At 42.4% G+C, this 27,769-nt stretch overlaps 1 protein-coding gene across 2 annotated transcripts in view; it reads right to left on the reverse strand.

Moving 5' to 3' along the window:
• Pou6f2 (POU class 6 homeobox 2) overlaps window positions 1–27,769 on the reverse strand; it is a 380,942-nt gene that overhangs the window by 18,441 nt on the left and 334,732 nt on the right. For both annotated transcript variants that reach the window (XM_021652839.2, XM_060372425.1), the window contains exon 6: window positions 11,210–11,416. In XM_021652839.2, coding sequence (XP_021508514.1) covers window positions 11,210–11,416 — 207 coding nt within the window. The remainder of the gene's footprint in view (window positions 1–11,209; window positions 11,417–27,769) is intronic.

Below are 27,769 nucleotides of genomic sequence, written 5' to 3' on the forward strand. Positions count from 1 at the left end.
AGTTGAAAGGAGAGAAGTCCCACTAGGGAATCGGGGTTGCCTTCTAGAAAGATGGTTCAGGGGCTCAGAGCCCTAAGGAAGTGGAAGGCTAGACAGTAGCCACCCTTGTTAACTGTGAACAATATTTGGTTCACACTAAAAAGCATGACAAGATTTTTATAAAAGTGCTGCAGCCTGGGAGCCAAATCAGAGCAGGCTGTGAACATCGGTGGGAGCTGTCCACAGAACAAATTAGCCTCTGACTGTCGTCTCGGTGTCTAAATTCCAGACTTGGGCACGTCCACTCCAGTCTGCCTCTGTTCTCCTCTGTGTGTTCATTTTCCATTCAATATTTTTGGAGATATGATTTCCACATAAGGAATGGCACCTACTCCACACTTAGCTAAGGAGTCTGTCAAATGGATACAGCTGTGAAATCAAGACAGGAAATGTTTATTAAGTTTCCTCTCGAAAGCAATCTCCACCCTCAGGTCTCTGCATTGACAATCACTGCTCTGCTTTCTCTCATGATAGATTCACTTGGTATAACCCTAGATATGGAATCATATGTGACACACCCTTCTTGTGTCCAGCTTGGCACACTGTTTACAGAGTCATCCATCTTCTGTACTCTGGCAGTTCATTCTCTTTGATAGCTAAGTAGGAGTTTACTCCCATTCTGAGTCTCCCCCTCCACAATACATATATTATAATGTTTATTTTATTTTATTTTTGTTGGTAGATATTTGGGTGTTTCCAGTTTGGGAATATAATAAATAAACCTTTTATAAACGTCTGTGTTCAAGTCTGTGAGTCTACTTTTTTAATGAAAATATTTGTGAGTAGAACTATAACTTTCTAGAAACTTCCAAAATTGATCTTCAAAGCTGCTGTTCATTTTACATGGACATCATCAAAGCGTAAGAATTTTAGTTGCTCCTTAATAATCACTAGCACCTCATCTTATCGGTTTCCTAAACATCCTGATGTCTTTTCTCACCATTCCAGTAGTTTTATTAAGGAGTGAGCTTAGAAATGTACTTAAGGCCACTCTGCAGTGGCCAACAATATCCACTCTCACTGAGCAGCAATAAGCCTGTTTGTGGTTATGAGAAGTCCATGACTAACCCATATGTCCTCTGAACATCGAATCTAGATGCCCACTTGCCCCCCTAATGGAACTGTCTGCAGTTACAATTTAAGTGAGCGCCCTGCCCTTGTTACCTAGCTATTCTAAATGAAGGTTTGAGTATGAGCCAAAGATGGTCATAACTGTCAAGAGGACCACAAAATGATAGACATCAAGCAGCTGCCTAAGGTAATTAGCCAATTTGCTGCGCACATAATAAACAATTAAATCCAGCAAATTTTATGCTGTGGGAATGCTTGGTGAAAATTAAATCCATTTTAATATACTTCATAAATTGTGATACATACTTCATGCCAATCTTCCCCTCTAACCTATTGAATTGTCTCTCCAAAGATTGGTACAGGGCAGAGATGTTTACAGGTTTGAGAAACTGGTCAGAAGGAAGTCTGCTGGTTTCCCATTCCATCAATAGTTCATTGGCTCCTGCTGTGTTAAAGTGCCATCCAGGAATTGCACAGGACTGTAATCAATTGAAACATTTCTTCTGTAGAGCTGACATAGTAAAGAAAACCATGACCAGGGTGCAATGTCACTTAACGAATCATAAAAGCAAGCTGGGGTTTGTAGGTAAGTTGATGCAGAAGAAGAAATCTAAAAGGAAAACAACCTACTGTTCTAAAAGAACTCCAGATGTATGCAGTTAAAGAGAAAGAGAAATCTAAGATTTGTAAGAATTTTAGGTATTTTCCTTCGAAAGAAAACATTTTTTTAAGGACATTGAGGTCTTGGTTTCTTTCCTGAGTTCTGCTAGACAGTTAAACAAAAGTATAAGAGTTCCTAAAGGCTCTAATATGAAAAAAAAAGTATATTGTAACAGTAAATTTCTTCCTGATTCCATTTATCAGTTCAGGTACTTGGATGCTAATTCTGGAAGAGCTGTGAGCTCAGAGGGAGCTGTGTGATGTGTAAAGTAACTCAGCTCCCCAAATCTCCTTCCTCAGACAAAGAGGACATTGATGGTAACACAGTAAAGTGCAAGTTTCTGGTTTCTTTGAGGACTCAGTTGAGTCATGTGATGTTTTACTAGAAGCTGTCTTGTGAGCGGGCCTGTGATGTTTTACTGGAGGCTGGCTTGTGAGATGGCAGGTGATATGTTGCTGTGAGCTCTCTCATGCTAGTGGCGTGACTTTGGCCAGCTGAGAACATCCATGGGCGGACTCTGAGGAGAGGAGGTATATAGAAGCCCCCAGACACTGAGACATCACTTTTTGAATTGACATTGCTGTGCTGATCTTCGTGCTTTGACACTTGACTTCACAGAGAGAAACGTTCCGGAGAACTTCTCAGGGAAACCCAACTGAGTCTTGAAGCTTTCACCGACTTGTCCTGATCTTCTGAATGGTGCTGATTTGTGTTGCTGTTTGGTGTTGGCCTTTGAGACTGGACTGCTGGTGTCCAGACAACGAAGAGTGGAGTCTTTCCAAGGAACTACTTCTAAAAAGGTCTTACAACCCCTTTTACCTCATAACTTTCCTTCCCCCCTACTTCTGGTCAGTGGGTAGAAGGGAGGTAGAAGCATTTAGGAACCCTAAATAAAGTAGATTTAGTGAAAAATCTAAGCCTACACCACACTACCTCTGTGTACCTACTTTATGCCAGCTGGACACTAGCTAGAGTCAGTCGGGAAGAAGGAACCTCGGGAAAATGCCCCCACTGCATTGCTCTGTGGACAAGGCTTGGTGCATTTTTAAATTTTATGATGAATAGGACCAAAGAGGTGCCACCCCTGGTTGAAGGTGGCCTTGGGTGCTGTAGGAAACCAGGATGAGCAAACCATGAGGAGCCAGCCAGTAAGCTGCATTCCTTCATGGCCTCTGCTTTGGTCCCTGCCTTGTTTTCCCGCCCTGAGTTCCATGGATGATTGATATGACTGTAAGGCAAAATAAACCCTTTCCTCCCCAAGTTGCTTTTGGTCCTGGTGTTCTGTCAGAGCAATAGAAGCCTAAGTGAGATCTACCTTCTACCCAGCAGACAGAAGAGCTTTCAGCTGAACATGGCACTGTGTCTTGGATACTTGAGGTTTAATGATTTTGGTATATTATTTTTTTTAAAAACGTTATGCTTAGAACTATATTTACCAAAGAAGAATTAAAAAAGCGGAGATTTGAGTTATTTTGTGGAAGAACACTGTGGTTTCGTATAAGAGTTTAAGACATTTTTAAAAATCGGCATTAGGAAAATATTACATAATTTGATATAACTATGTTGCTTTTTAAGATAGTGACAATTTCAAAAATCATGCTTTGCCTAAGAATTGGCAAAAACGAAACAAAACAAAAACAAAAACCCAAACACTAAAACATAGCTTTGTCACAGCAATCGGAATAGTTTATGGAAGGACAAGGGAGGCTGTGAATAACTGGAAGCACTCACCTAATGATAGCTTTCTTTGTTGGATATTGATGCTGTTTTGTAGATGAGGCAGCAGATTCTTGAAGATAAAGTGACTCACTTGCCTGGGCCGAAACAACTAGCACGTACCTGCCATGAGTCCCTGAGAGCCTACTGCAAGGCAGTGGTCTTCCACCAGGGCAGGGCCAGCACATCAGGAAAACAGGAGCCATGGATGGGAGTGTGTTCCAACACACAGTGAGGTGTTCCAACAGAACTGCCAATCGTTACGGTAGACCTGCCCACGTGGACACACCCCACTCACATATATTTCTGTCCTAATAAAAAGTTTAAAGTATATTTTTTTTCTAGTTTAGCTATTATTCTCTACTGGCCCCAAATCTTTAAAACTTCACATTTTAAGGGTAAGATATTACTGTTGGGTAACAGGTATGATGTAAGGACACATTACAGATGGAACTGTGTACAGATTGTTCTGTTTGATAGGATTAATTCTGGTGCCTAGATTACTCCAAAGTTACCGTTATGCCCAGATTTTGAAGACCCCAAAGACCACCAGGAGACTGACCATGTATGTAAGAACAAAGAGCTTTTATTTTATGCTTAAGCTCGGACTCTCCACTGTCCAACGCAGTGGGTTAGGGAGGGAGTCCCCAGCAGCTGCAAAGCTGGGTTTTTATTATGGTTTGAGCGAGGACCAGGGCTTTCAGTCACATGACTGGTTCTCATTTAGCAGAAGCAAGCTTGTCATAAACTGATTGGTTGGGGCTGATCGAGGTTCATGGAGTGTCCAAGCAACAAGGTGTGCCCAGGTAACAAAGAATGCTAACAAAAAGTACCCAGGTAACAATAGCATTTTTACTAGCTAAGCAAAGTTTTCTAACTAACCTTTAATTTGATGGGTCAAGTGCTTGGGGACTTTTCAAGGTGGTTACTAGATTATTGTTTCTGATTTTCAGGAGGTTATTGAGTTTTTGTATCTCATTTCCATGAACTATAGTTTCATGTTCTGAGAATAGAAACAGGATCTAAGCAACTGTGGGAACATTACCAGGAAACAGAAACTGAGGCCCACAGTATCTTATGAAGCCTGTCTTCAGCACAACTGCTGCAATGCGGCTGATTGGGCCCTTCAGTTACTTTACTCTGTGTTGTCCTATTATACAATAAAATTCTGGTTGCTCACTGCACTTGCATGAAGCTTCTTTGAGGAGGCATAGTTTACCTGTTTCTGAGTTCACATAGTCACTTCCTTGCCCTTTTGGTGCTGGGAGCCAGGGGCAGGCTGAGAGCATGGGCAGTGAGCATATGAGGAAAGGCAGAGACAGGCCTTGTTAGCCAATGGAGGCTCAAAATCTATCTCATACATGAGATGGCAAACAGGGAAATAGTTCTTAGGCAGACATCCCATGCTGGCTCTCACAGGCTGGCTTAATGGGATTGTTTGCACTGGTTGGCATTGCCAAGGTATTTCATATATTCAACAAAGAGACACTGAAATGGCAGCATCTGGGAGACGTTTTTGTGATCTCCCTCCCCCCACTTGTCTGGTTCCTTGTATCTTGCCTGTGCAATCTTTAGTAGTGTTTTAGATTCTGAAATAAAACCCCTCTCGTTAATTCTGTGATGATATAAAAACAAGTATGGATGGCAAATGTCTTAGAAAAATGAAAGCAATGCCAAGTGTGCTCATTAAGTTGGGAAAAGGAATGCATAGAAACAGCATAATTTATATAGAGAAGTTCTTGTGGGAAGAAAAATCTCTCCAGACCTGTGAAGCCCAGTGGAGGATGTCTGGCCCATACATGCGTAGAAAGGTGGCAGAGTCAGGGTGGAATCTCTGAGGCGTGTGAGAGAGGTGGGAAAGAAAGCACCATTTCTTGTGCCAGGCACTGTGAGGATGTTTTGGGAGTGAACAGTTAGAACAAGAGGGTTTACTGGTGAGTCCCAAGTGGAGGCAGGAGACCAGAGCATGACAGGTAACTTGGGAGGCAGCCCAAGCTCAGCAGGGACACAGGAGAATGGGAGTTGGATTTTAAATGCAGAGTAGAAAAGGAGGGCTTCTGTGTAGCTGGGATAATGGGGTGTGTGTGTCATGGGGCTGCAGAAGGAGCTGATATTCAGAAGACACCAGTAGCTAAGGCAGCACTGGGCTGAAGTTTTCATGGGCTCTCTGAGAGATGCTAATTTGGGACAGCCTGGCAAATGGCAGAAGACACTGGAGAGCCACAGAGTGCCTGGGCTGGGTGTCTTGAAGGATGGTTCTGGGGTGCTTGTACCTTAGACGGTGAAATAGGAGAATCCAGCAGCACTGAATTGGAACACACTGACTGGTTCTGGGGCTGGGGCTGGATCTGGATGAGGCTGAGTTGAGCTTTTAGGTGTAGACTCATGATGACAATAAAGTTTGATGAAAGTGAATGGAGCTTGGGGAAAGAAAGCTGAGGTGAGGGAACAACAGAGAGAGGCTTCACAGAGAAGGGCTGGTGGCTCAGACACCACAGGATGCTGTTGGTCAGGGAACTTGGGAAAGGTATTCCAGGATGCATGCTGTGCAGGGAACACTGTAAGACTGATAAGCAAGTCACCATGTGGTTGCTGAGAATTGAACTCAGGACCTTTAGAAGAACAGCCGGTGCTCTTAACCTCTGAGCCATCTCTCCAGCTATAAGACTGATAAGTACTTTCTGATCTACCATCTACCTTGGAGTACCCACCAAGCGGCAGATTTTCATACAGGGCCTTTCCGGGAAGACCATCAGATCTGAGGCTGAGCCATCAGATGCTAGAGAAAATGTACAGGCTAAGGAAAGATTCCTTTTCATCAGAGAAGGCTGTTCTTTGGTGATAAGCAGCTGGAAGATGGGCAGACTTTTTGACAACAATACTCAAAAGGACTCTGCCCTTCATCTTGGTGGTGGTGTTGAGGGGGAAAAATCTTGCACTGCTTCCAAGAAGAATAAACAGAAAAGAAGCAAGGCTTAAAGTTGGCTGTCCCGAAATACTACAGGGAGGACAAAAATGGAAGAATTAGTCTCATTGGTCAAGAGTGTCATTCCAATGACTTTTGGGCTGGATATTTCACAGCCAGCCATATTGACACACATTGCTGTGGCAAGTATTGTGTTCATCCAAACAGAAGACATGAGTGATTGTGTGAGTTCATAAAAAGACAATAATTAAAAATAAAAAGGTAAAAACTGATAAGCAAGAGTATTTTTGTATTTATTTGAAAAAAAAAAGTTGGATAATTGCCTGGCATTTTCAGAGAGCCAAGTTGTCTACGCTGCTTCCTATTGTCTTCCTGGTAGCACTGAATGTTCAGAGGAAAACTCTAGAAGCGTCACTTTGAAGGTTACTTGTATGGAAATCTCTTAGTAGCATAATACTTTTTAAAATTTTGGCCTTTGACTTTATAAGTTGAAACATTTGCTAGGATTTAGTCAAAGTAAGGAAAACAAATAAATACAGTGAGAGAGAGAGAGAGAGAGAGAGAGAGAGAGAGAGAGAGAGAGAGAAGGGGAAAGAAAGGAGAGAGAGGGTGAGAGGGAGAGGGAGAAAGAGGGAGGGGGAGAAGAAAGAAGTGACAGCTTATGAAGGAATCATGAATTCAGTTACAGCACAAACCTATAGTTGAGAGCTATTCTCTGACCCAAATGAGTCTTCGATGGCCGTAGCAGCCATAAAATCCAGGGCAGGGAACGAAAGGCTACCTTTAAATTCTGCTAAATACTTTATTTTTGTATGTAAAGATTTTTATCTGGCTCTCTTTCCTGTCTTGTTATTTTATGTTCTTGCCCTGCTCTTCAAGCTTCTTTGATCTGGTAGATTCTATGGAGCTTTATCTAGGACTATTGTATCCTGGTATACTCTAAAAAAATACTGTTTGTGTTTCAGACAATAACTTGGTAGGCTCTTCTCAGTCTTTCATCACTAGGGTAACTCATCATGAAGAGTGTTACAGACTCCATTCTTAGATTTTATTCAGGCCCTTTTAGTCAGTGTTAGACCAATGGGAAGCTCAAGGTGTGGATAGTACTATTAAAAAAATCAAAACGACCCACCTACAGGTCATCCAACCTGAGAGCTTTGCACCTTCTTAACCTGGATTTTCTTCCGCATAGGGGTTAGGGGCTCTCCTCCTAAAATTTATGGCATATTTTACTGTCAAGAACCATGCTCCTGTGAGACCCAGCACTCGTCATAAATCACTCTAAAGGATAAATTGAGATGCTTCTTTCTGAATGATAGAACTCCTTTCCTTTCAGTGCTTGCCCACATTATATTTCTTCAATGCAAAGGGTAACATTTAAAGGAAAATCCAAGACCACTGTTGTTATGCATGTGGTGTTAAAGCTTTTTAGTTTTGGTTGGGGGAGTGTTTTGATGCTTACTATCATAGTTATTGCATTCAGGACCCAAACTTGCATGTCTATCAATGATTTGCCTGATGCTATTCCTTAACTCCATGCCCCAAAGTGTTTCAACTGCAGCTAACGCCAAGACAAACTCCTCTGACTATCTCTACTCTTCCCCTGACATTTGGAAACAAGTTCACCTTGGTTTTCCCTCAGCTCTTCTTGGAGCCTGCTATGACTTGGGGGAGGATGACCTTCCCACATCCTTTTCAGCTGTGCCCTCGAATTCTCAGTGTGGACACACAGCTATCAGATGTATGCACATACACCTGCAGCGGGGATCCCCCTATTTGGGATGCTAGTTGTGACTGAGTTTGCCAGGTCATAGCAGCGAAGTGCCACTGTTCCCCTCAGTAGCAGTGAGGTTTCATTCTGGTGGAGGCAAGGCTAGTGTGGGAAAGCTCGGGTCGTGTTTCTGGGCGCTTGGGAGAGACTGTGGAAGTATTTCTGATAGCTAGGGTGCGCAGAGTTGAAAGGCGGCTTCATTCCTTCATTAGGCACTTTACCTCCACCTATCTAATACCCACCTTTTAAATCCAAGATGAGTGTGAGGGCAACTTTACATCAAGTGCCAATGATTTTTAACCATTTCACATTTTCTGACATTTTCTGACTTGGCTTTGAGACAGAAATAATTTCTTTTTTTTTTTTTTTTAAATCAGTGTGTGAAGAGAGGTGGGCCTCATTTTTCTCTCTAGAGATGATTATGAATGGGCCCAAACACGCAGAACTAGGATTTAAGAAACCAAAGAGACTGCGTGTGGGGGTGCACATCTTGATCCCAGCAGTGGATGCTGCATCTCCATGAGTTCAAGGTGGCTCACAGCAAGTTTCAGTCTGGCCTGGGCTACACAGTGAGACCAGGGAAAGAGAGAGAAGCTTGCCTCCTCCGAAGGCATAGCCTCAAACAATCAAATGGACCCTTTGTAAATAACAAAAGGAGACCTAAAGGGAAATTCTTTAAGTCAAAGGTGGCTCTGTCAGGAACCTCTTCCTGGTCTGGGGTCCAGCTAGAAACAGTGGCTCCACTGGCCAAGATTAAGTTTCTAGGGAAGAGACACAGGTCCTAGTTTACACAATGTGTGCTTCCAGGTGACAGCCACTTCTTGCTCAGTCGTGTCCTATTCCTCTCCCCTTTTCCTCATGACATTCGCCATGGAGTGAAGTTACATATCTGAATGAGTCTTTGACAAGTGCAGATCTTCTTCGCTATGTTGAAAGCTCCATGAAGAAAGAGTGAATGGTGGCTGTTTGTCACCACAGCTGGCTTCCTGGTACACTGCCTGACACATGGTTGGTGTGTTTTTATTATTAATTGAGCAAACGCGTGGGTTCATATGCATAGCCTCTGAGTGCTGCTGAGGTGGGAAGGCACCGTGAGGCTGAAGTCTCTGGAGGAACTTTTCTGTGTTACTGTTGCAAAAGATGATACTCTGCTTTATTGTTCCCATCCCTTTGCATTTTTTTTTAAACCAACTGCTTGGTATCCTAGAGTCTCCCAACAACATATAAAGCCTTGTCTGCAGCTACACATTGGCTGCTAGCCTTCACATTCCTTTCCACCATCTTTCTTTTATCAGTGTACACCCCAAACTGGGTCTTAACTCTACCTAGCTTTGGCTTACTGACTCATCCAGTGAACAGGAGACTCCTTTCAAAGTGCTTAAAACAGAACTGACCCTCACTTTAAAAGTGCCCTACTTGATTTCTTCTCTGCAACATTTGAAGCCTGTCCAGATGCTTCTATCTCATCATCACTCTTGTGCTAGGCAACCTCATTTCAGGGTCTTCCCTACTTATCCATCATCTCTTTTTTCCCTCTTACTCCCCTATTCTTTTTAAGAGCTGGTATTTTCCAGGCAATTCCTGGATCTTACTCCCTTTCCAACTCTTTAGGCTATCTTTAGTTGTCTCCTTTATTTTTCAGCTACAGTAAACGCCTCTAGACACCTATTGTCAGCTGCTGTCCGGCAGGTGTGCTCAATAACCCTTGCTTGACTTTCACTATTTTCTCCTAAACAGTTTGTTTACAATGGAAATTTCATCATTTCAGTTCAACTTTTGTGCCACTATCATTTTTGTGTGATTTTCTTAGAGGGGGGAAAAAAACAAAAACCTGAGCATATACTTTCTTCTTGTGTAACACCCACCTTCTGCGGTTCCCAGGGTGGCATCGTCACTCCCATCAGCAGCTGAGGTAGCACCACCTCACCTTACCGCTATCATGACTGAATACTAGCTTGCTGTATAGCAGACACAGCTCTGACCACTGTAACCCTTACACACCTTCTCTGAGGTCGATACTGGTGTCCCCATCCCATTTTATTCTTTTTGCAAGTGAGAAGATTTACGTAGGAAGTTTGTATATGATATCCTCAAGACCACACAGAGACAAAAGCTACCCTCTCTGGTTTGATTTTACACCCCACCACTGTCCTCAGCTTGTTTTATTTTTCCCTGGTCAACATGTCTTCTTCTCCCCCTCACCTTTTTTTTTTTTTTTTGCTTTGTTTTTTATATTCACTGCTTTTACTTCCTGAAGTGTTTGCTAAGTCATTTTCCTGGTCAGCTTTCTCTTACCCCACTCTTACCTGCTCTGTCTCAGGGCCTTCTCCGTTTTATTGGAGAAAGGCTCTGCTCCTATCAGTGGATGTTCCACAAACGCCCAGATTAGAAAGCATAGCTCTACTTCTCAGCTAGGGTTTAGTTAAGTCTTGCTATGGACTATCAAAAATGCCTGTTGAAGGGACTAACCTTCAACAATTAAAATCGCCATGAACGTCAAGGACCACATCATTCTTTCTTAGTTATTCATGCTCAACTTTCAGCACAAACACCCAGGGAAAAGCTCATTTGGTATTTGAATGACAAAGTAAACTGCCATCAGAGGTTTAGTGAATTAATGAACGAGCTGCCTATTTTGGGATTGCTTTGTCTTTAATACATATTTTTAACTACATGTATAGTTAAGGCATAAGTAGTCTTAGTTTCTTTTTAGCTCTATTAAAAAACAGAAAATTAAGTATATTTGGTATAGATTTGAGAAGGACCCTTGTTACTGACTTTTGGTCACAGTGTCTGTTATAATTTAATATGTTCCTGGTTTAGATTAGGGGAGCTATTCATGTTATTGCTTATATTGCTAAGAATGGGAAAGAAACCTGTGTCATTTTAAAAGTATTGATGCATTAGGTTCAGTGAAAATAGTAATAAATTTTTGTTTTGCAAAAGTTACTTTATATTGAAGGCACCGAAGAGAAAGGTGGATGGGAGAAATGTGTAGGGCACCGCCGTGCTGTGGGACCCTTACCTGCTGGCCTGGCTTGATGGGGGACAGGGTGATACCCTGGGTGTTGATCACAGGCAGGATCTGGTTTCCGATGACGGTGGCGATGATCTGGCCCTGGGCATTGGTCAGGAGCTGGGGCGTGATAGGCTGTACTTGAAGGCCCTGAGTGCCACTCGCTGCTTGACTTGATGGCCCTGGATTAGGCATCAGTGGAATGGTCCCAATAATCTGCAAAAGATAGGCCTGAAGGTGAGGAGTCAGCTGACTTCGGGGCCTTCTTGCACAGTTGAAGTTCATATTGTAACATTGTCCTGAAGGATGTTATCAGAAGCTCATTCAGTCTCTACAAACAGGCCAGGGCTGAACAGCATGGAACAAATATTAAGGCATGAGCATTTAAAGAAAAGAAAGCTTTACATGCATGGGCTTCACCAAAGGGAAGGGAAAATCATCTTATTTAAAAATAAAATCAGGTATTGATAAAGATGTGACCATTCAGTTTCTGCCAGGGCTTTCTCTCAGGAACAAGAACAATAGATTTCCTAGTACTTACAGCCTTTGTGGACCTGGGGACAGTACATCTTCCCACACTGGGGCACTAAAGGCCCTGAATTCTAGGGAAGCCACTTCCAGTCTGCCCTATGTCCTCCATCCTCTTCTCTGCCTCAGTCCTGCCATCCGGCTCACTGCTAAGGTCAAGGCTCCCTTCTTGACCTCTGTGCTTTGTAGGACTAATCCTGCCATGTATGTGCTGGAGACACCAGACCCTGGAGGCAGAAAGGCAGGATGCCACTCCCAGCCAGGCCACCAACCAGCCACATTTGTCAAGATACTTCAGTTTCTCAAAGGTTAGGAAATAAACGATAGAACTCTTCAAACAGAGGCGATGTGACTATTGACAACTGAAACTGGAGAAACAAGATGTACAGTTTAAATCAAATTTGTTAAACTGAGACTTTGTTGTTAGGGGCTTCAGTCTCTTTGTATGCTCAGGTGGGGTAAGCCTTAAGGGTTAGGGGCTCAGGCCTCTGTCTCTGGGCCGTCATCTCAGTGGTTTCTGTCATCAGTGAAGGGGGGTGGTGTGGGATGATGGTAGGCGTTATCAGATATGTGTCAGAAGAGAACCATGTCCAGGGTGTCTACAGAATATGAAAATGGAAATATGAAATATGACCTTAGTTTACATTGCTAGGGGCAGTTTTACTTTGCAAAACCTCCAACTATGGGCTGTTTCTAAATGTGGAACCTCAAGAGGTGCCACAAAGAATGAGTGTGACGTTATTTCCCCTGCTCATCTAAGCCTTGAACTACCAAGTTGCTACCAATACCTGTGCCCTCATTTTGAGCCATCGTGACCTGGTCCATGACTTCACTATCACATGACACTCTAGTGCATCCTATCTTCTTATGAGACCTTAATGAACTGAACTGGGAATTAGTTATGCCTCTCCTTCACACATCAGACAGAGAGGTAAAGAGGAACTCTGTGGAGTAATCTGGGAGAGGCATTTGTAGATGACAGAGCTGGAACTGGCATCCCCAAATGCTTGCTTTTCCCTTTGCCTTCTGAGTCTCACTGAAAACTAGAGGTTGAAGGACTCCAGCTCTTAGACAATGCCTGCAAGTTTCAGGTCTGCAAATTTTCTCTGGATGATAAGCTCTCTGTGTACTAGTTCACAAATGATAGTGTCTTCTACCATAGCACTCACACTGGGCTTTGAACACAGTTTCTCAGCAAATTATTTTTTTTTTCTTCAGTAAATGGCTTTGGGGTTCTGGGCTTCAGGATTCCAGATGCAAGTGGGACAATAGGAGAACCATCAGATTTTAGCACTTGGGCAGATAGTATTGGAGAATCCCCTTCTCTATCTGTCATTGTTTCCACCACAGCAATCCTGTGGGGTGGCAGAAGTGGAGAGGCTGTGCAACCATGACGTATCAGTGGCATTTGTCAGCGGATGCTGATGAAGTCAAGCAATTGTTGTGGGAGTGGCCTGCCACCCCTTATAGGGCTGTCAGGCTTGTGGGCATACTAACAAGCATGCAATGTCCGTCTTGCAGTAGCAACAATGAACATGTCCCCTCAGCAAGCAAGGTCAGGAGGAGTCCACATCAATGGATGATAGTGCATAAGCACTTTATTGATGAGCCGTCTTAAAAGCCTAAAAGCCAGTTCCCGTGACCCCCACAGGCACTGTAAGAGAGACGTGGGATTGGCCTCCTGTCTTAGTCTATACTGGATGTAGATGGCTTGCACGCGCACAGTGAAAACTTGGCAGTAGACCTTCCCACTCTTAGGCCTTTGCCTTCCTACTCCAGGTGACTGGCTGCAGAAGCCGGATGCATTTAAGTGGAGGGCTACGGATTCTATATTAGGCAGGATGTCAGTGCATTTAGGAGCTTGTGGGAGTACGTAGCCCGAGAGAATGCCTCAGAGTAAGGCATGGCACATGACAGCTATAGAACACAGCATGATGAAAAGAGAGGCATCTGGCCCCGAGATGATTGACGTGAGTATGTGCTGACTCTGTGGTAATGAGATGCACTTTCTGGGTGAAAGAAGAAACAGAAAGGCAAGTGCAGTCGGCTCACCAGCCTCTCCCCTAGGAACAGCCTCACTCCCCAACACTGAGCCGCAACTAAAACGCTTGTCACCTTGTCTTCCTCACCTCTCTTCTCCTTTTGCCTGGGTCTGAGCATCATGTATGGAGAAGACAACAGTAGTGTCAGAGCCAGAGGAATCTGAAATGACCCCGTGGAAGGAGATGTTTAATAAAGAGAGTTTGGCTGTGAGGGGAGAGATGGATGTAAAGTCAGGAAGTCTTTGGTGAAGTTACACATCTTTTTGTTATTATCTTCCTTTCAGAGGCATGAGTATCACCATGTTCACATGCCTAACACCTGTTGGTGCATCTCGCTAACGTTGCAATAGGCTCCAAGGTAGCAAAATACCCTGGTTTTAATTTGCGCAAATTTGTTCAGTGGTATAGATGATTACACACTAGATTATCTAAAAATTATCTGTTGCATTATTATGGCCACTCTGCCTCTGGTTCTTCTAGCATTTCCACACATTCAATCGGAAAAGGAAGAAATGAGTGCTACTGAACAAGCAGGGGCTTTGTGATAAAAAAAAAAAGTCCGTATCGATGTCGTATATATTGGAGAATATATTGGAGAACATTGGAAATGAATTAATTATTTTAGAGGAAGGTGAGGCTGGTTCAGGAAGACTACAGAAGATGGAGGGGCTAAGTGAAATTTAAGATTAGGCAAAACCTATTAGAAGCTGGTGGAAAGGTAAGAGGCGTTGGGGCGGTGAGCTGATCAGTCTGGAGGCAAGAGAAGGTTGAGACATGTCAGCCTGGAAGGGTTAGAGTCTATCAAGGCAAAGACTTATGACTTATGGTAATTTGGGTGGTGGTGGTACGGGGGCATTTCTGAGACAGTATCTCAGTTTGTAAAGGCTGGTCTTGTACTTGATTTTTAGCCCAGCCTGACCTCAAACTTGCTCCTCCTGCCTTAGCCTCCTGAGTACTGGTATTGTGTGTGCCACCATCCTGTTGGTGAACAGGTTTTGTTAGGGGGTGGGGAGGAGGGCTGATGTGGAGCCATGTCAGGTGTGAATGTGGCAGTGAGGGCCAAATATTCTCATGTGGTGAAGGGCTACAGACCAGATCAGTTGCTAGGATGCTATTGAAGTCACCCAAGTACGAAGCAAAATGCCTCAATGAATCCTTAGCACAGAGGACGCTTGATTCATCGGCTCCCGCTTCAAATCACAAAGCGCAGCCTACTTCCTGTCTAGCTTGCAACATTAGAAATTTTTGAGTGAAGTTATTGCCCCATCAATCCCACAGCAAATAGCTCAGGCATCGTTTGCAATGATCTTCTGTGTCATTGCCCTGACTCTCCACCTGTAATGATTCATCTCTGATGAATGCGTTAACCAGGCTGAGGCCCATACTGGCATTATAATGATAATTTGTGGCTTGAAAGAGTTCCTGTTTCTCTACCAGGGGACTTACTTGGTTGTTGCTGTTCATGTCTGCCTGGTGTTTTCCTTAAGAGCGTCAACCACAATTGAGGAATAAAGTTCATATCTAAGAGCAATTAAACAAAAACCATTCAAATGAATGGTGCTCATTGGCACACATAATTAAAAGGATTCCTATTTCTGTAGTAAATTTGGTGGTTTACATCCAATTGTGACTGTCATTATTTCAGAAGCAAATGACGCCATTGTGAAGATTACATTGTATGGCAAATTTGGCTGTTAAAGGCCAGGCACCTTCTCAGGCTGTTGTTTCAATGCTCTCTTGCACAGCAGCCTAATAAGTATTCACAGCGATGAGTTAGGTCTGAATGGGAGAAGTGAATGAATGAATGAATGAATGAATTCACCATTAACACCCAGATGCCATCAGCTGCAGTCTTGGGCTGGTGTCACAGAGGCCCAGGCACCCAGATTCTCATCTGATGGGTCACATGTTACAGTGTCTGATACACAATTAAACTCTGCCAAAGGAATGTGATGGCAGATGTCACATTGACAAGTAATTTTGTTGCCATAGCTTAAGAGAAAGGAAACCTGTCAATGCTGTACTCAGTGCTTTCCTGGGTCTGTCAGGGCATTAGTAGAGGGGCCCCCTTTCCAAGTATTTGTGCCACCTCAGCAGTGTTTGGCCACGTAGTTTTTGTGAAGCAGCATCGCTTTATCCACACTTGTACAAGGAACTAAAGATGTTTGTGAGGAATGACCGCTAATGGAAGCAGTCAGTTACTTTCCTTCTTTCTGGTCTGAGCACAGCGATCCTCTCCCAGCTCAAGCCATCCGTCTTCTTTTTCTATATGATACATTCATCCTAAACTCATTCTTATTCTAGATTTCACGCTAAATTTCTTGGAGTCATTTTGGCATCTCTGATTAGGACATTTATTTCAAAGGGAAAAGGAAATACAAACTATTTTACAACCAAAAATTATTTTTTCAAGAGAATATCTAGTGTTTTTGGCCATGTTCTACATGGTGAGCAAGAGAAGTATGAGCACCGAAAGGGGAAAAAAAATCAGAATCTGAGAACAGTAAAGGCCTGAAGGGAGCAAAGGGAAGGGAGTGATCAGAGGCAGACAGTGCACAGTGAATAGGATCTTGTCTAGGCCATGCATGGACCTCTCGGGCACTGGAAGCTCCTGTGTTCAAGAAGTCCTTAACTGGTTCTCAGTGTCTATTATGGCAGTGTGGCTAGAGGTGTCACTGGCATAGTCGGCCCAGGATCTCAGACCATGTATCTTAAATCAACTTGAAAGACACACACTTTAATGAGAAACTGTAAGAAAGGGTACTTGAACGTGTTCATTTTAGCGCTTCTATTGTGGATGTTATAGGTCCGTCCCCCTTGGGAATACCTTCCCACTTGACATCTTCAGCTGTCAGAATTAAAGCCCATTGGGCGTTAAATGGTTTGGATTCAGCAGTAGGAACTAAAAAACAGACAAAAGCACAACATTGTGGGTCACCGGTATCTCCAAAACCTCCTAAGACTTTATGCTAAGAATACTGTGCATAAAAGCAGATGCTATACATACAGCAGAGCAGGAAAGACAATTGTCTCCACTAAAATTATCTTAGAGACATTAAACGTAATTCTCTTAGTGAGTTTAAGATGTACATGGAGGAAGAAAATTCCTCACTGGCTAGAAGAGCTAGTGAATAGCTTTTCCTCTCAGAGTCTCTGCCTGTTCCTCTGTAAAATGGGAATAATCACTGCATAATGTCATTGCAAGTCAAAAACAAAACGAGGTATGCAAAGCATTCAATGTGGTCTTGCCAAGCAACCAAATGCTTGCAAATATTAATTCAGAGCATAGTTTCGTTTATGTTTTGGTGTGGCAACTCCTGTGCATTTTCACTAGGTTGCAAAACTATGTTTGATGTTTTTATTTTGAGAGACAGTGCATACATATCCCACACTGGCTGTGAAATTGCAATCCTTCTGCCTCAGTTTTCCAAGTGTTGTGATTGCAGATGTGTGCTACCACATACATGTAGCCTTTGAATTCTTTTTAATGGCATAATATCACCATAACAATAGCTCACCAGTAAAAACAGGAAACAGTAGACTACCACAAAGCATGATGAAAGTTTCCCTGCCTTAGAATTTTAAGTTGGAAGTCTGTATGTTGGTGCTCTAAAGATGTGTTTCAAAGGAAAGACTCAACTGCAAGCTGAATACACAGAAGAGGCCTCTGCAGTTATTAAATGGTTCTAGAAATCCATAATAAACTTAGACAGAGAACTCTGAAATTCTGTGTATTTTTCTCACTCTCAGAGTGAAATGGGGGTTTCTCCTCGACCCAAGGTTAACATGTTTAAGTGGGCTCTCTCCCTTTAAATGTGAACACTCTAGCACCTTCAGATTTTGAAATGAAAGGAGACAGAAAGAAAGAGCATAGTGGGCTGAGAGTGTATGCTCCACATTGTTGTCAGAAATGCTTATCCACTGCTGGAGGGGGCCAGCATATGTTCTTCTCTAGACTCCATTACACAGGTCAGGGCCATTTTAATCCTTGCATTAGGACACCCCTTGTGGCATAAGCAGTGTGTGTTGTGTGTGTGTGTGTGTGTGTGTGTTGTGTAATTCACATTCAACAGATGAGAATTTTTTCAATTATGAAAAATTAAGATGCACCATAAAATTTGTATTTGTGTAAATAGCAGTGATTACGAGATTTACTATTTTTCTTTTATTTGGGTTCTACAATCAAGGGCTAGACAATACTGATAGAAAAAAATTGATCCATTATCTAATCAAATGATTAAACTGAAACCAATGATGTTATATTTAAGACAGAAAGAAGGAATCATCATAACCCTTTGTGGTCTATCCTTAGACTTAATGGTGGATAGAAGCCAGTGCCCAAGAAATTCAGCCTTTCTGAATGAAGTATAGATGCTCACTATCAGCACAAGTCTTAGAACTATGTCAGATGACTATCTGCCCTGCGCTGAAAAGCATACTGGCAAAGTTTCAAAGTTTGGACTTTAGAGGGTTCATGGATTGGAGGATTCCTTTGAGCTGTGTGGCCTGAAATTTAATTTCTACTACTCTACATTCTTTTTCTTTATTTATCTGAATATTAGTTGTTCAGTTGGAAAAGATGGAAGTATGTATAAAACTGAGCTGACACTTCCATGTCTTCAGTGGTAACATTTTCTTTACACTAGATGGTTCACTAGATGGTTGAAGAACTGTGATTAGATGATGGCAATTCTTAATAATGATCAGAAACATTTTTTCTTCATTGATTCTGCTTTTAGCCAGTTTAGAAATTAAACTATGGGTGTTTTCCTACTGCTAGTCATATTGTAGAATTGCAAACATGTTTCCTGCTTTCTTTTCAAAGATCATCACAGCTGTGGTGAGGCCCCCACTTTGCAGAAGCACCAGCTTTGTCAGCATTTACTTGTTTCTCCCCAAGACATTAAGTTCTAATGCTAGCCCTCCAAAAACCTATCAGCACCACCACCACCGCCAAAAATAGAATTAGAGAACTGTTTCTACTAGTTGCTGCCATGTTAAGTGACTAAATCAGACTGAAGCTATTTATCGCTTGGAAGAACACCTTGACTCATAGTCAGGAAACATCCTCCAACAGAGCCTTCCAAGAACTATTTTCTATTTCATCCAAAAGGAGAAAAAATAACTATAGCAATGAACAAACAAAAACAAAAAATAAAACAAAACACCTCTTCCCCCACATAAAGATAAACAACTTTACAACCAACCAACCAACCAACTAACCATCCACCCACTCACATACCCAACTATCCATCCAACCAACCATCTATCTAACCAACCAACAAACCAACTAAACAACTAATTATCCACCCATCACCCACCCGCTCAACCATCCATCCAACCAATCATCTATCTAACCAACCAACCAACCAACCAACTAACTAACCAACTAACCAACCAACCAAAAAACAAAGCAACCAACCAACTAAGCAACTAACCAACCAACCAAAACAAACCTGGGGCCAATGATCTCTAATATTCCTAATTTACCTTCGTTGAAATAAGTCCTTATTCCGTGGGAACAGGTAAAGAGAATGTTTGGCAATCGCTCAAGAAAGTGGCTATGCATATTTAGCACCTCCTGGTTCTGTGTTTATACCCAGTGAGTGCATCAGACTGTAAAGCTGAATTTAAATGAGGATAAACAAAACAAGCCTCCAAGGAAAAGGAAGGGTGGGGAGAGAAGAGCTGTTAAAGACACATCTGTCTATCATCACCAGGTCCAGGAGCCCAGGATGATTCACTTTTTTTTTTTGTGAAGAAAATGTCCATTGTTGTGGCAAAATTAAATGGATTTTGATACTTGCATGCGATGCTTATCTATCTGCTCAATCAGAAAAAAAAAGTTGTTCTCATCATTCTAACACATATTACTTTTTCAATTTCCTGTTAGTAATGTTTTCTTAATGTTCTTTAGGGTGAGACTGCAGAATTTCTCATTTCTCACAACAAAGACTGAAAGTCATTAGAATTATGCTGATGAGTTTTTTCTCGTAAAATTGCAAGCTCATTTTCATAGGTGGCCAATCTTCAGCCAGATCCCCAGTGACTGGAGAGTTTTTGACAAATGTCAAGAAGGAGGATGGGGCGTACTCCCAGGGTGGCTTCTCGTTTCTGTCCCTCCCCGCCTCCCCCAAACAACTCATCACGGGAACAAGCGTGAAGCTTACAAAAGCAAAGCATTCCATCCTAGGCTGTGCCACGTGATCTGGTCTCAAAACCAAAGTGAGTTTTTCTGAGTCCTGGGTAGCACAGTGTGTCACTTCTGGGTTCATTTGAATAATTCTTGCACCACGTTTTAAATATGAACATCACTTCTCTCAAAGACGCCATCTTTTATATTAAAAAGCCTAAATAGTTACACTGTCGCCAAATGATCATGAAGAGAGTCTCATGGTTCAAAGTCTTCTGATTCTAATCTGTAGTTTCTCAAGGTCCTTGTAAGTTGAAAGTAGATTTTGTTTAGGGCCTTGTATCATTCCTCCTAGCTTGTGGCTTTGTGGGAAGGCTGGCTAAAGTGACTTGAAGATCCAGTGAAGGAAGGGCGGGGGATGTTTTTCTTCTAGGGCGCTAGAGGAAAACAAGAATGCTTAAAGGAACCTGGTACTTGATAACTCCCTCAGGTTCTGTCTTTTGTTTAAATTGGGTACATCTTGTTAGGAAAAAAGGCCAATGCTGTCGTACCCAGAAGCTGTATGGCATTAGGGGAGCAGGCTAGGTACCATCTAGCCTGGGCTACTGTTAATCTTGAGAAAATAGGATTTCCCATCACCCTCATCACATGGGTAGCAGACTCCACATTGCCATACTGGCCTTCTATGCAAGTTGGTGGGAACATGGTTTCATGACAGATGTGGATGAGGGAAAAGTGCGGGGCAGGGCCTGCTTGAGACTCAGCTGACTCACTATGGAAGGCAAACGTGTTTAACAACCTTTATTGTGTCCACACTTACACTAGCTGTAAATTTTTAAAAGAAGATAAAGAAAGGTAGGTCACCGACAACAGCCATGTTCATTTGACGTAGGAGTGCTGGATGATGTTTTAAAACATTTTCACATAAAACTTTAATATATTGTGCGGACCTTACTTGAGGTCAGCTGACTGGAGGGGATTAACTACACTGTGTAACACGGTGCCTCCTTTACAGCACGCACAGTATTAGACATGTAGAAAGCTTATGATGACAACTGCTTTGCTCCAAGAAAATCTGGGCTTTGAAGCAACCAGATTTGGGTTTCTGCCTAGGCTTTTTTTTTATTCATTGTGTGGCTCTGGAAAGCCAGAGAACTTTCCTAAGCCTCCAGTCCACCCACCAACTGTGAACTGGTATAATAGTCAAGAGCACGGTGAGCGTGAAATGAAATACAGAACCCATGCTAAATGCTTACTGAAGAGCGCATTAGCGTTCAGGAACTCCATCCGGGCCACGACTTTATTACTAACTACATCATGTTCACCATGTGCCAGTACTGTTCTTGGCTCTTGGGATGTCTTAAGAAGAAAGCGAGAAACTTCCAGTTGTCAGAGCATGTGACAGAGGGCATTCTCTCCCATCAGACAATGCTCCTTGGTTCCTGCCGTGTCTTTCAGGGTGATCTTGGAAGCCCTCCATCTGTACAGCGGGCATAGACTGCATCATGCAGCACCGAGAAAGATGAAGTGGATGGGACACGCTGAGGGCTGAGGGCCATTGGCACCAAGTGCTCTGTAAATGGCAATCACTTACTAATTATATTATCGTGGTTAATAGTGATCCTTTAGGGAAGAGTTTATCATTTGGAAGAAGAGAAGCCTGGCTGAGGGAGATGAGAAGCCTTGCCTGGCCTTTGGGGGTGTGTTAGAATGAAGGAAGAGCTTAGGTCCCTGTCTGTCTGATCCGAGAGCCTGATTTTAACCCTGGAGTCCCGTCCAGGTGAGGATACAGGCATTGCTGAGCCATGTGACTTCATCGAGGCTCTGTATTATGGTCACTACCTATTGGCAGCTGTCTGATCCAGGGAGTGTGCCGTGTTTTCCTCTCAAGGATCTGTGCACGACTCACTTATTCTCCATCTACTTGTAAGTTTAAAGCTTAACTTCTAAGTGCTGACTGTCCTGCAGAATTCTGAATGTCCTAGGTCATGACCCCTTGTGAGGGTCTACTTTTATTGTTATTCAGGGTGGCAAAAGTTAGGTGGAAACTTGCAGGTAATGTATTGAATCTGACGGTCTTATATAAAGGCTTACTCCCCTATGGGTTTAAACTTGAATCTGGTGCTGTTGTGACTTTTGCACTCATCTCTGTCTATGATCTATTAATTTCTTTATTGGCCTTGTAAGTTGATGACATCTGACATCTTTATGAGGACTAACCAACTCATGGGCCGACAATAATGTATGATGCATGTTTGGCCTATGGAATATTTACTTCAAGGGTGGCTAGAGCTCATATGTGAGTTTAATGCTTCTACTCCCTCTTGTAATGTCCTAATGATAATGATGGTTTACAGAGGTGACTGGTGATATTCTAGAAAAGCTACCTCAGAGTTCAGTGTTCGTTTTCTTTCTTTGTTCCTATCCCAGTTCAAATCAAGCTTATTTTTTTTATTTATAATTGGAAAAACCAAGAGTAAATAGTTTGTGTTCTTACCTGTATTTTTTCCTAAAAACCAGATATTTAAAAGGCAGCTAATATTCCATGTATGGTTATCCCAGTACCAGGGTAGGTAAAGGCTGTTTATCAAATAGTACAGTTTCTAAATTATAATACTCCTTACGTTTCTAAACTTCAGTTATAATTTTAAAAAGGTGTTTTTGAAGATATGTGACTCTCTAGCAATTGATATGTTTGTGTAATATGTTATTTTATTTATTTGTGTTTTTTAACTTTTTATTAATTATACTTTATTCACTTTGTATCTCCCATAAACCCTTCCCTCCTCCCCTCCTAATCCCACCTTCTCTCCCCCTTCTTCACACATGCCCCTCCCAAGTCCACTGATAGGGGAGGTCCCCCTCTCCTCTTTTCTGATCTTAGTCTATCAGATCTCATCAGGAGTGGCTGCATTGTCATGTTCTGTGGCCTGGTAAGGCTGCTCCCCACTTATGTCAGAGGTAGTCCCTCTTCCCATTACTATGGAACCCACTTGGACACTGAACTGCCATAGGCTACATCTGTGCAGGGGTTCTAGTTTATCTCCATGCATGGCACTTGGTTGGAGTATGAGTCTCTGGAAAGACCCCTATGTTCAAATTTTCTGGTTCTGTTGCTCTCCTTGTGGAGTTCCTGTCCTCTCCAGATCTTACTATTTCCCACTTTTTTCATAAGATTCCATGCACTCTGCCCAACAGTTGGCCATAAGTCTCAGCGTCTGCTTTGATAGTCTGCAGAGCAGAGCCTTTCAGAGGCCCTCTGTGTCAGGTTTCTAGGTTGGTTCCTGTTTTCTTCCTCTTCTGATGTCCTTCCTCTTTGCCTTTCGGGATGGGGATTGAGTATTTTAGTCAGGGTCCTCCCTCTTGATTAGTTTCTTTATTTTAATACTATACCCCCTTCCTCAAAAAATACATGGCTTGATTTTAGGTGTAATTCAATCAATGGTTTCTTAGACACAAAGATACAGTGTCAGATATGTTTGTTTTTCTTTAAAAGTTGTACCTCACTGGAGGAGTGGGTGTCTAGGGAAGAGATCTGGAAACCTGAATCATTTTAACATTCTTTGAGCTTAATCAATTCTAGCATCGTTTTGCTGTATAGGAGAACTGACTGCAGTAGGGTTCCCTACTGAGCCCTGAAAGGCTCACATGGAAAGCATCTGTGTTGCTGGGTGGACATCTATGCGTGGTGCACACCTGCTCTTCTTTGCCCACGGTTAGGAGGCCTTGCTGAAAGGCAAGAGGCTCCTGGTCTTCTAGGTCCTGACACTTTGATCTTTTGGTTTCCTCTGGCATGATGCGGCATAGATCTGAGATAGACTTTGAGTCTCCCTCATTGCTTTAGAGACTTCCCTGAAGGCACCTTACCAGTTTCTTTGATGAGCAAAGATAAAACTGCTAAGCATATGAATTAGAATACCTTGTGTTTATTTGCTAATATACGTTTATCTTCAGGTTTCAATTGTGCGTGTAGATAAACCTTCAGGAGAATTCTGTGAGAATACGAGAGAGAGAGAGAGAGAGAGAGAGAGAGAGAGAGAGACCACAAGGAAAGAAATATATTCCCATGTTTTTTTTTTGTTTTTTTTTTTTTTTGTTTTGTTTTTCAAATGTGGAGGTTTGGGTTCTGTGTTTCTAAGTTGTTTGTCCACAGAGCACTGGGAAAGCACCCAGGCTTTCCAGTCAGAGCTGCTCAGGATGGCACAGGAGCATGGCCATGGGCAATGGGTTCGGATATCATTCCTGCTACTTCTCCAAGGCGCTGACCTGGTGAGCGGGTGTTTCTCTGAACTCCTAGAGTCTGGCCATCTGTACAGGTGGGGCTGGCAAAGCCTTCCATGACGCCCCAGGGTGTGTTACTGATGGCTCCAGGTGGAAGCTCAGTAGGGTAAACACTATCTGTTTTGTTTTGTTTTTTTTTTTTTTGAGATGTCACTTGGCCTACAGGAGCAAGCAACTAAAAATGCAACAGTTCTCCAAGATGCTTAAAGAGCTCTGCACACTCAAATGAGGCATCTGATTATTCCTTAGGGACAGACAGCACTTTCCCACAAGGGTGAATTAACTGACATGGGCATCTGCTGAGCAGGGAACACATTCCCTTTCATTCATTTCTTTTTAATACTAAACAGGGTAGCCCTGATCAGCTCCTCCTAACTAGCATCCATCCTCTGACTGATTAGCTGTTTAGAGTTAGAGTTCCTGATTGGGATTTTCTAGGAACTAACTGGCCTCAAAAAAAAGGCATAAGTTTTTATCCAAGTGTCTATGGGAGAGACCATTTATTTCCCTGTTCCCATGAAGACAAAGGCTTAAGGATGAAGAAGTAAAGACAATGCAAGACAAAATGCTGCAGTGGCAGAGGAAGAAGAAGAAGAAGAAGAAGAAGAAGAAGAAGAAGAAGAAGAAGAAGAAGAAGAAGAAGAAGAAGAAGAAGAAGAAGAAAAAGAAGAAGAAGAAGAAGAAGAAGAAGAAGAAGAAGAAGAAGAAAAAGAAAAAGAAAAGAAGAAGAAGAAGAAAGAAGAAGAGAAGAAAAGAAGAAATGGATGGATAATACCCTGCTTTAGATGCAGAGGCATGAAGTTCTCTTGCTAGATCCTTGGGGTGAAGTCTACAAATTCAGCTTTTACTGTGTATTCTTGCAAACCTCCCTCCTTACACGGGGTGAATTGTGCTAGGGATGGAAGCTAAAAGGAAAGACTTTTAAGGCATCTTTTAAAGTTCATTATCTTTATGGTGCTCTGGGCTGATAAGTATTTTTTCTCAGACGTGGAGGGGATGAGAGGGTGGAAGAGGGGAGGCTGGCCCAGGAGACATAGTATTGGATGGTCAGGGTTGAAACCAAACCTGCCACACCTCTGAGTCCAAGGGTCTGTAACAGAGCCACCTGTAGCCACACCTACCTAGGACCCAGCATCCATAGAGTCTCTGTACACTAGTGTTAAAAAACACGATTTTCATCAGAGCTATGCATCCTATAACTCTGACACCCCCTTGACTCTATTGACTGGCCTTCTGGTACCACCTCCAACCTGTCTTTGTAAGCTGTAAAGTCCAAAGAAAGTTAGCTTTGGGACAGGCAAACATCCATCTGCCAGCGATTTGCATGTTATGAGTCCCTGGGAATTCTTGAAACAGCTTGAGACCCCCTAATATCTACAAACGGGATCAGTAGGTGTCACAACAGACCAGAAGTCGCAGCAAATCTCTGGTGGCAGGAAGACATCTCCTTACCTGAAGGAGCTCTGCGTTCAAAGGCCATTTTAAATACATGGATAGTTATTAGTGAGAACTGTTAGCAGCAGTGCTTTTCTAAAGCATGTACTTTCTGTTGAATGTTGGTCGGGGAATTAAGGGTTAAGAAAGTTCAAGTGTGCAGCCTTGACTCCACTCACAGGTCAGGTCCTTAGGTCACTGGGCTCAGAATCAGGAGACTTGGTGGCTGGCATCAGCCACGATCCCTGATGCTAGGGTTCTCATTTGCAGAGCATTTTAGGGGCTGTGAGGGGAACACTTAGGAAAACAGCGCTGAAATGAGGCAATAAAACCCTTAAGTGGACTCGGAGGGCAGATTGGCTGTGTTGGTAGAAGGACTGGGGTAACTGATTATTATTTTATCTTTATCACCGAGAAAAAGCCAGGGTGAAATTCCTAGAATGCTACTAAGCCCATGAAAACGCATTTCCTGGCCTCTAGACAGAGAGGATTGAAAAAAAAAATGTTCACCAGGAAAGTAATAGTTGAAACGCAGCTCACTCAGTTAATATTAGAACTTAAAAACTTCTCTCAAGATGCGTGCAAATGGGAGAAATAAAGTTTTTGACGTACTTATATTTATGAGAAAACACATAGATATCAACTCTGAATTTTCTGCAAGATATGCTTGATCCTATTTATACAAATTGTCTAAGTAGATTCTATTGTTTTAAAAAATAGTAGTGTGTTCTGTTATGCATTTTATATGTTTTAAATTAATATTTTGTGAGTACCCTTGGAATGGAGGGGAGGGTATGGTTTTTGTTTGGAATGTCTGTTTTCTTCTGAAAATAAGCAAGAGAACCGAGGCTGGTACGGGAGAGGTAAAGGTTTTTGTGTTGTTTTGGAAAAGTTATTTTTATGTATGTTTTATGTGCTTCACTGTCAGAAATGAAATAAAGGAAGAATGTGTGGGCTCTCCAGAGTCCTCATCGCTGGCTTGGCTGGGTGTAATGAGCCCTGAAGCTTCTCAATCTGAATCACACCCAATTTCTTCCCTTTCTGCAGGATTAGAAAACGGTTTTATAGATATGTGCAGTTATGACTTTGTAAGTGCTTTTAACCAGATCTGATAAGAGCCCCGGAGAGGATCAACAGACAGTTATCAGATTAATTATCTCCTGATCTTGTGGCTGAGATTAGCATTTGTTATAAGTGCAGTGAGTTGATCTTAAAGTCTTATCCATTTAAATTATGTGCTTAAAAAATGAAAATAACATGACTCTGTAGGCTCAAAATATACCCTTTGAATAGAACAAGGTAAATAAAGAATAAATTCTCAATAAATACTAATTCTCTACAAAAAATATGTGCTAACATTCACTTCATCAACCTATATAGGGTCAGTTTCTGGGTTTTGATTTTAAAAGGAATAGCTGTAATTTATTAAAGGCCTCATTTCTCTTTACTGTTGGAAAAGAGGCCCAGAAAAATTACATAACCTATACGAGGCCACTCTATTGATAAATAGGAGTGTTTGTGTTTCAATAAAAACTTAGGTTTTCAATATTCTATTGCCCTGGAGATGCCGTCCAGCTCATGGTTATAGTTCAGAGGCCACCGCATGGAGCACAACTCTTCAGTTGCCTCCTTCGGAGAGCTAAACTTTGGGGGCACGTTCTTCCGGGGTCTAAGTGCACTGACAGAGATGCTCTTCCTTCCTCACGTACATGGGGCCTCACAGTGCTTCAGTCAGTGAGGGTTGCTCTTCGTAGCCTATGCTATCGCCTTCCAGTCATGGTCACTAGGAGGTGGCCTTTAGCTCACACAAACACAGGAACTTCTGTTATATCGAGAAATTTGCCTCTATCCTTTAGCTGTATAGAAGCTTGCTTATTTCTGAATAACCTGGGTGGGTATGCATTTTTGCTCTTTTTGTTTGTTTGTTTGTTTTAAATTGATGGGAAAAGGTCACTAGATGTGGTTACATATACCTGCAGACTCAGCCCTCGGGAACTGGAGGCGGGGGTAATCCTGCTTAAAATAAATAAAAAAAAGTAACTGTGGTTATCTGCTTTTGTGTTTTACATACTTGGTTCTTTAAAGAACAGAGGTGGGTGCCTGGGTTAACGTGCTGCCGTCTACCAAAACTTCAGAGTGTTGCAGGGCTTG

Source organism: Meriones unguiculatus, chromosome 19, assembly GCF_030254825.1.
Source record: "Meriones unguiculatus strain TT.TT164.6M chromosome 19, Bangor_MerUng_6.1, whole genome shotgun sequence".
Lineage (NCBI taxonomy): Eukaryota > Metazoa > Chordata > Mammalia > Rodentia > Muridae > Meriones > Meriones unguiculatus.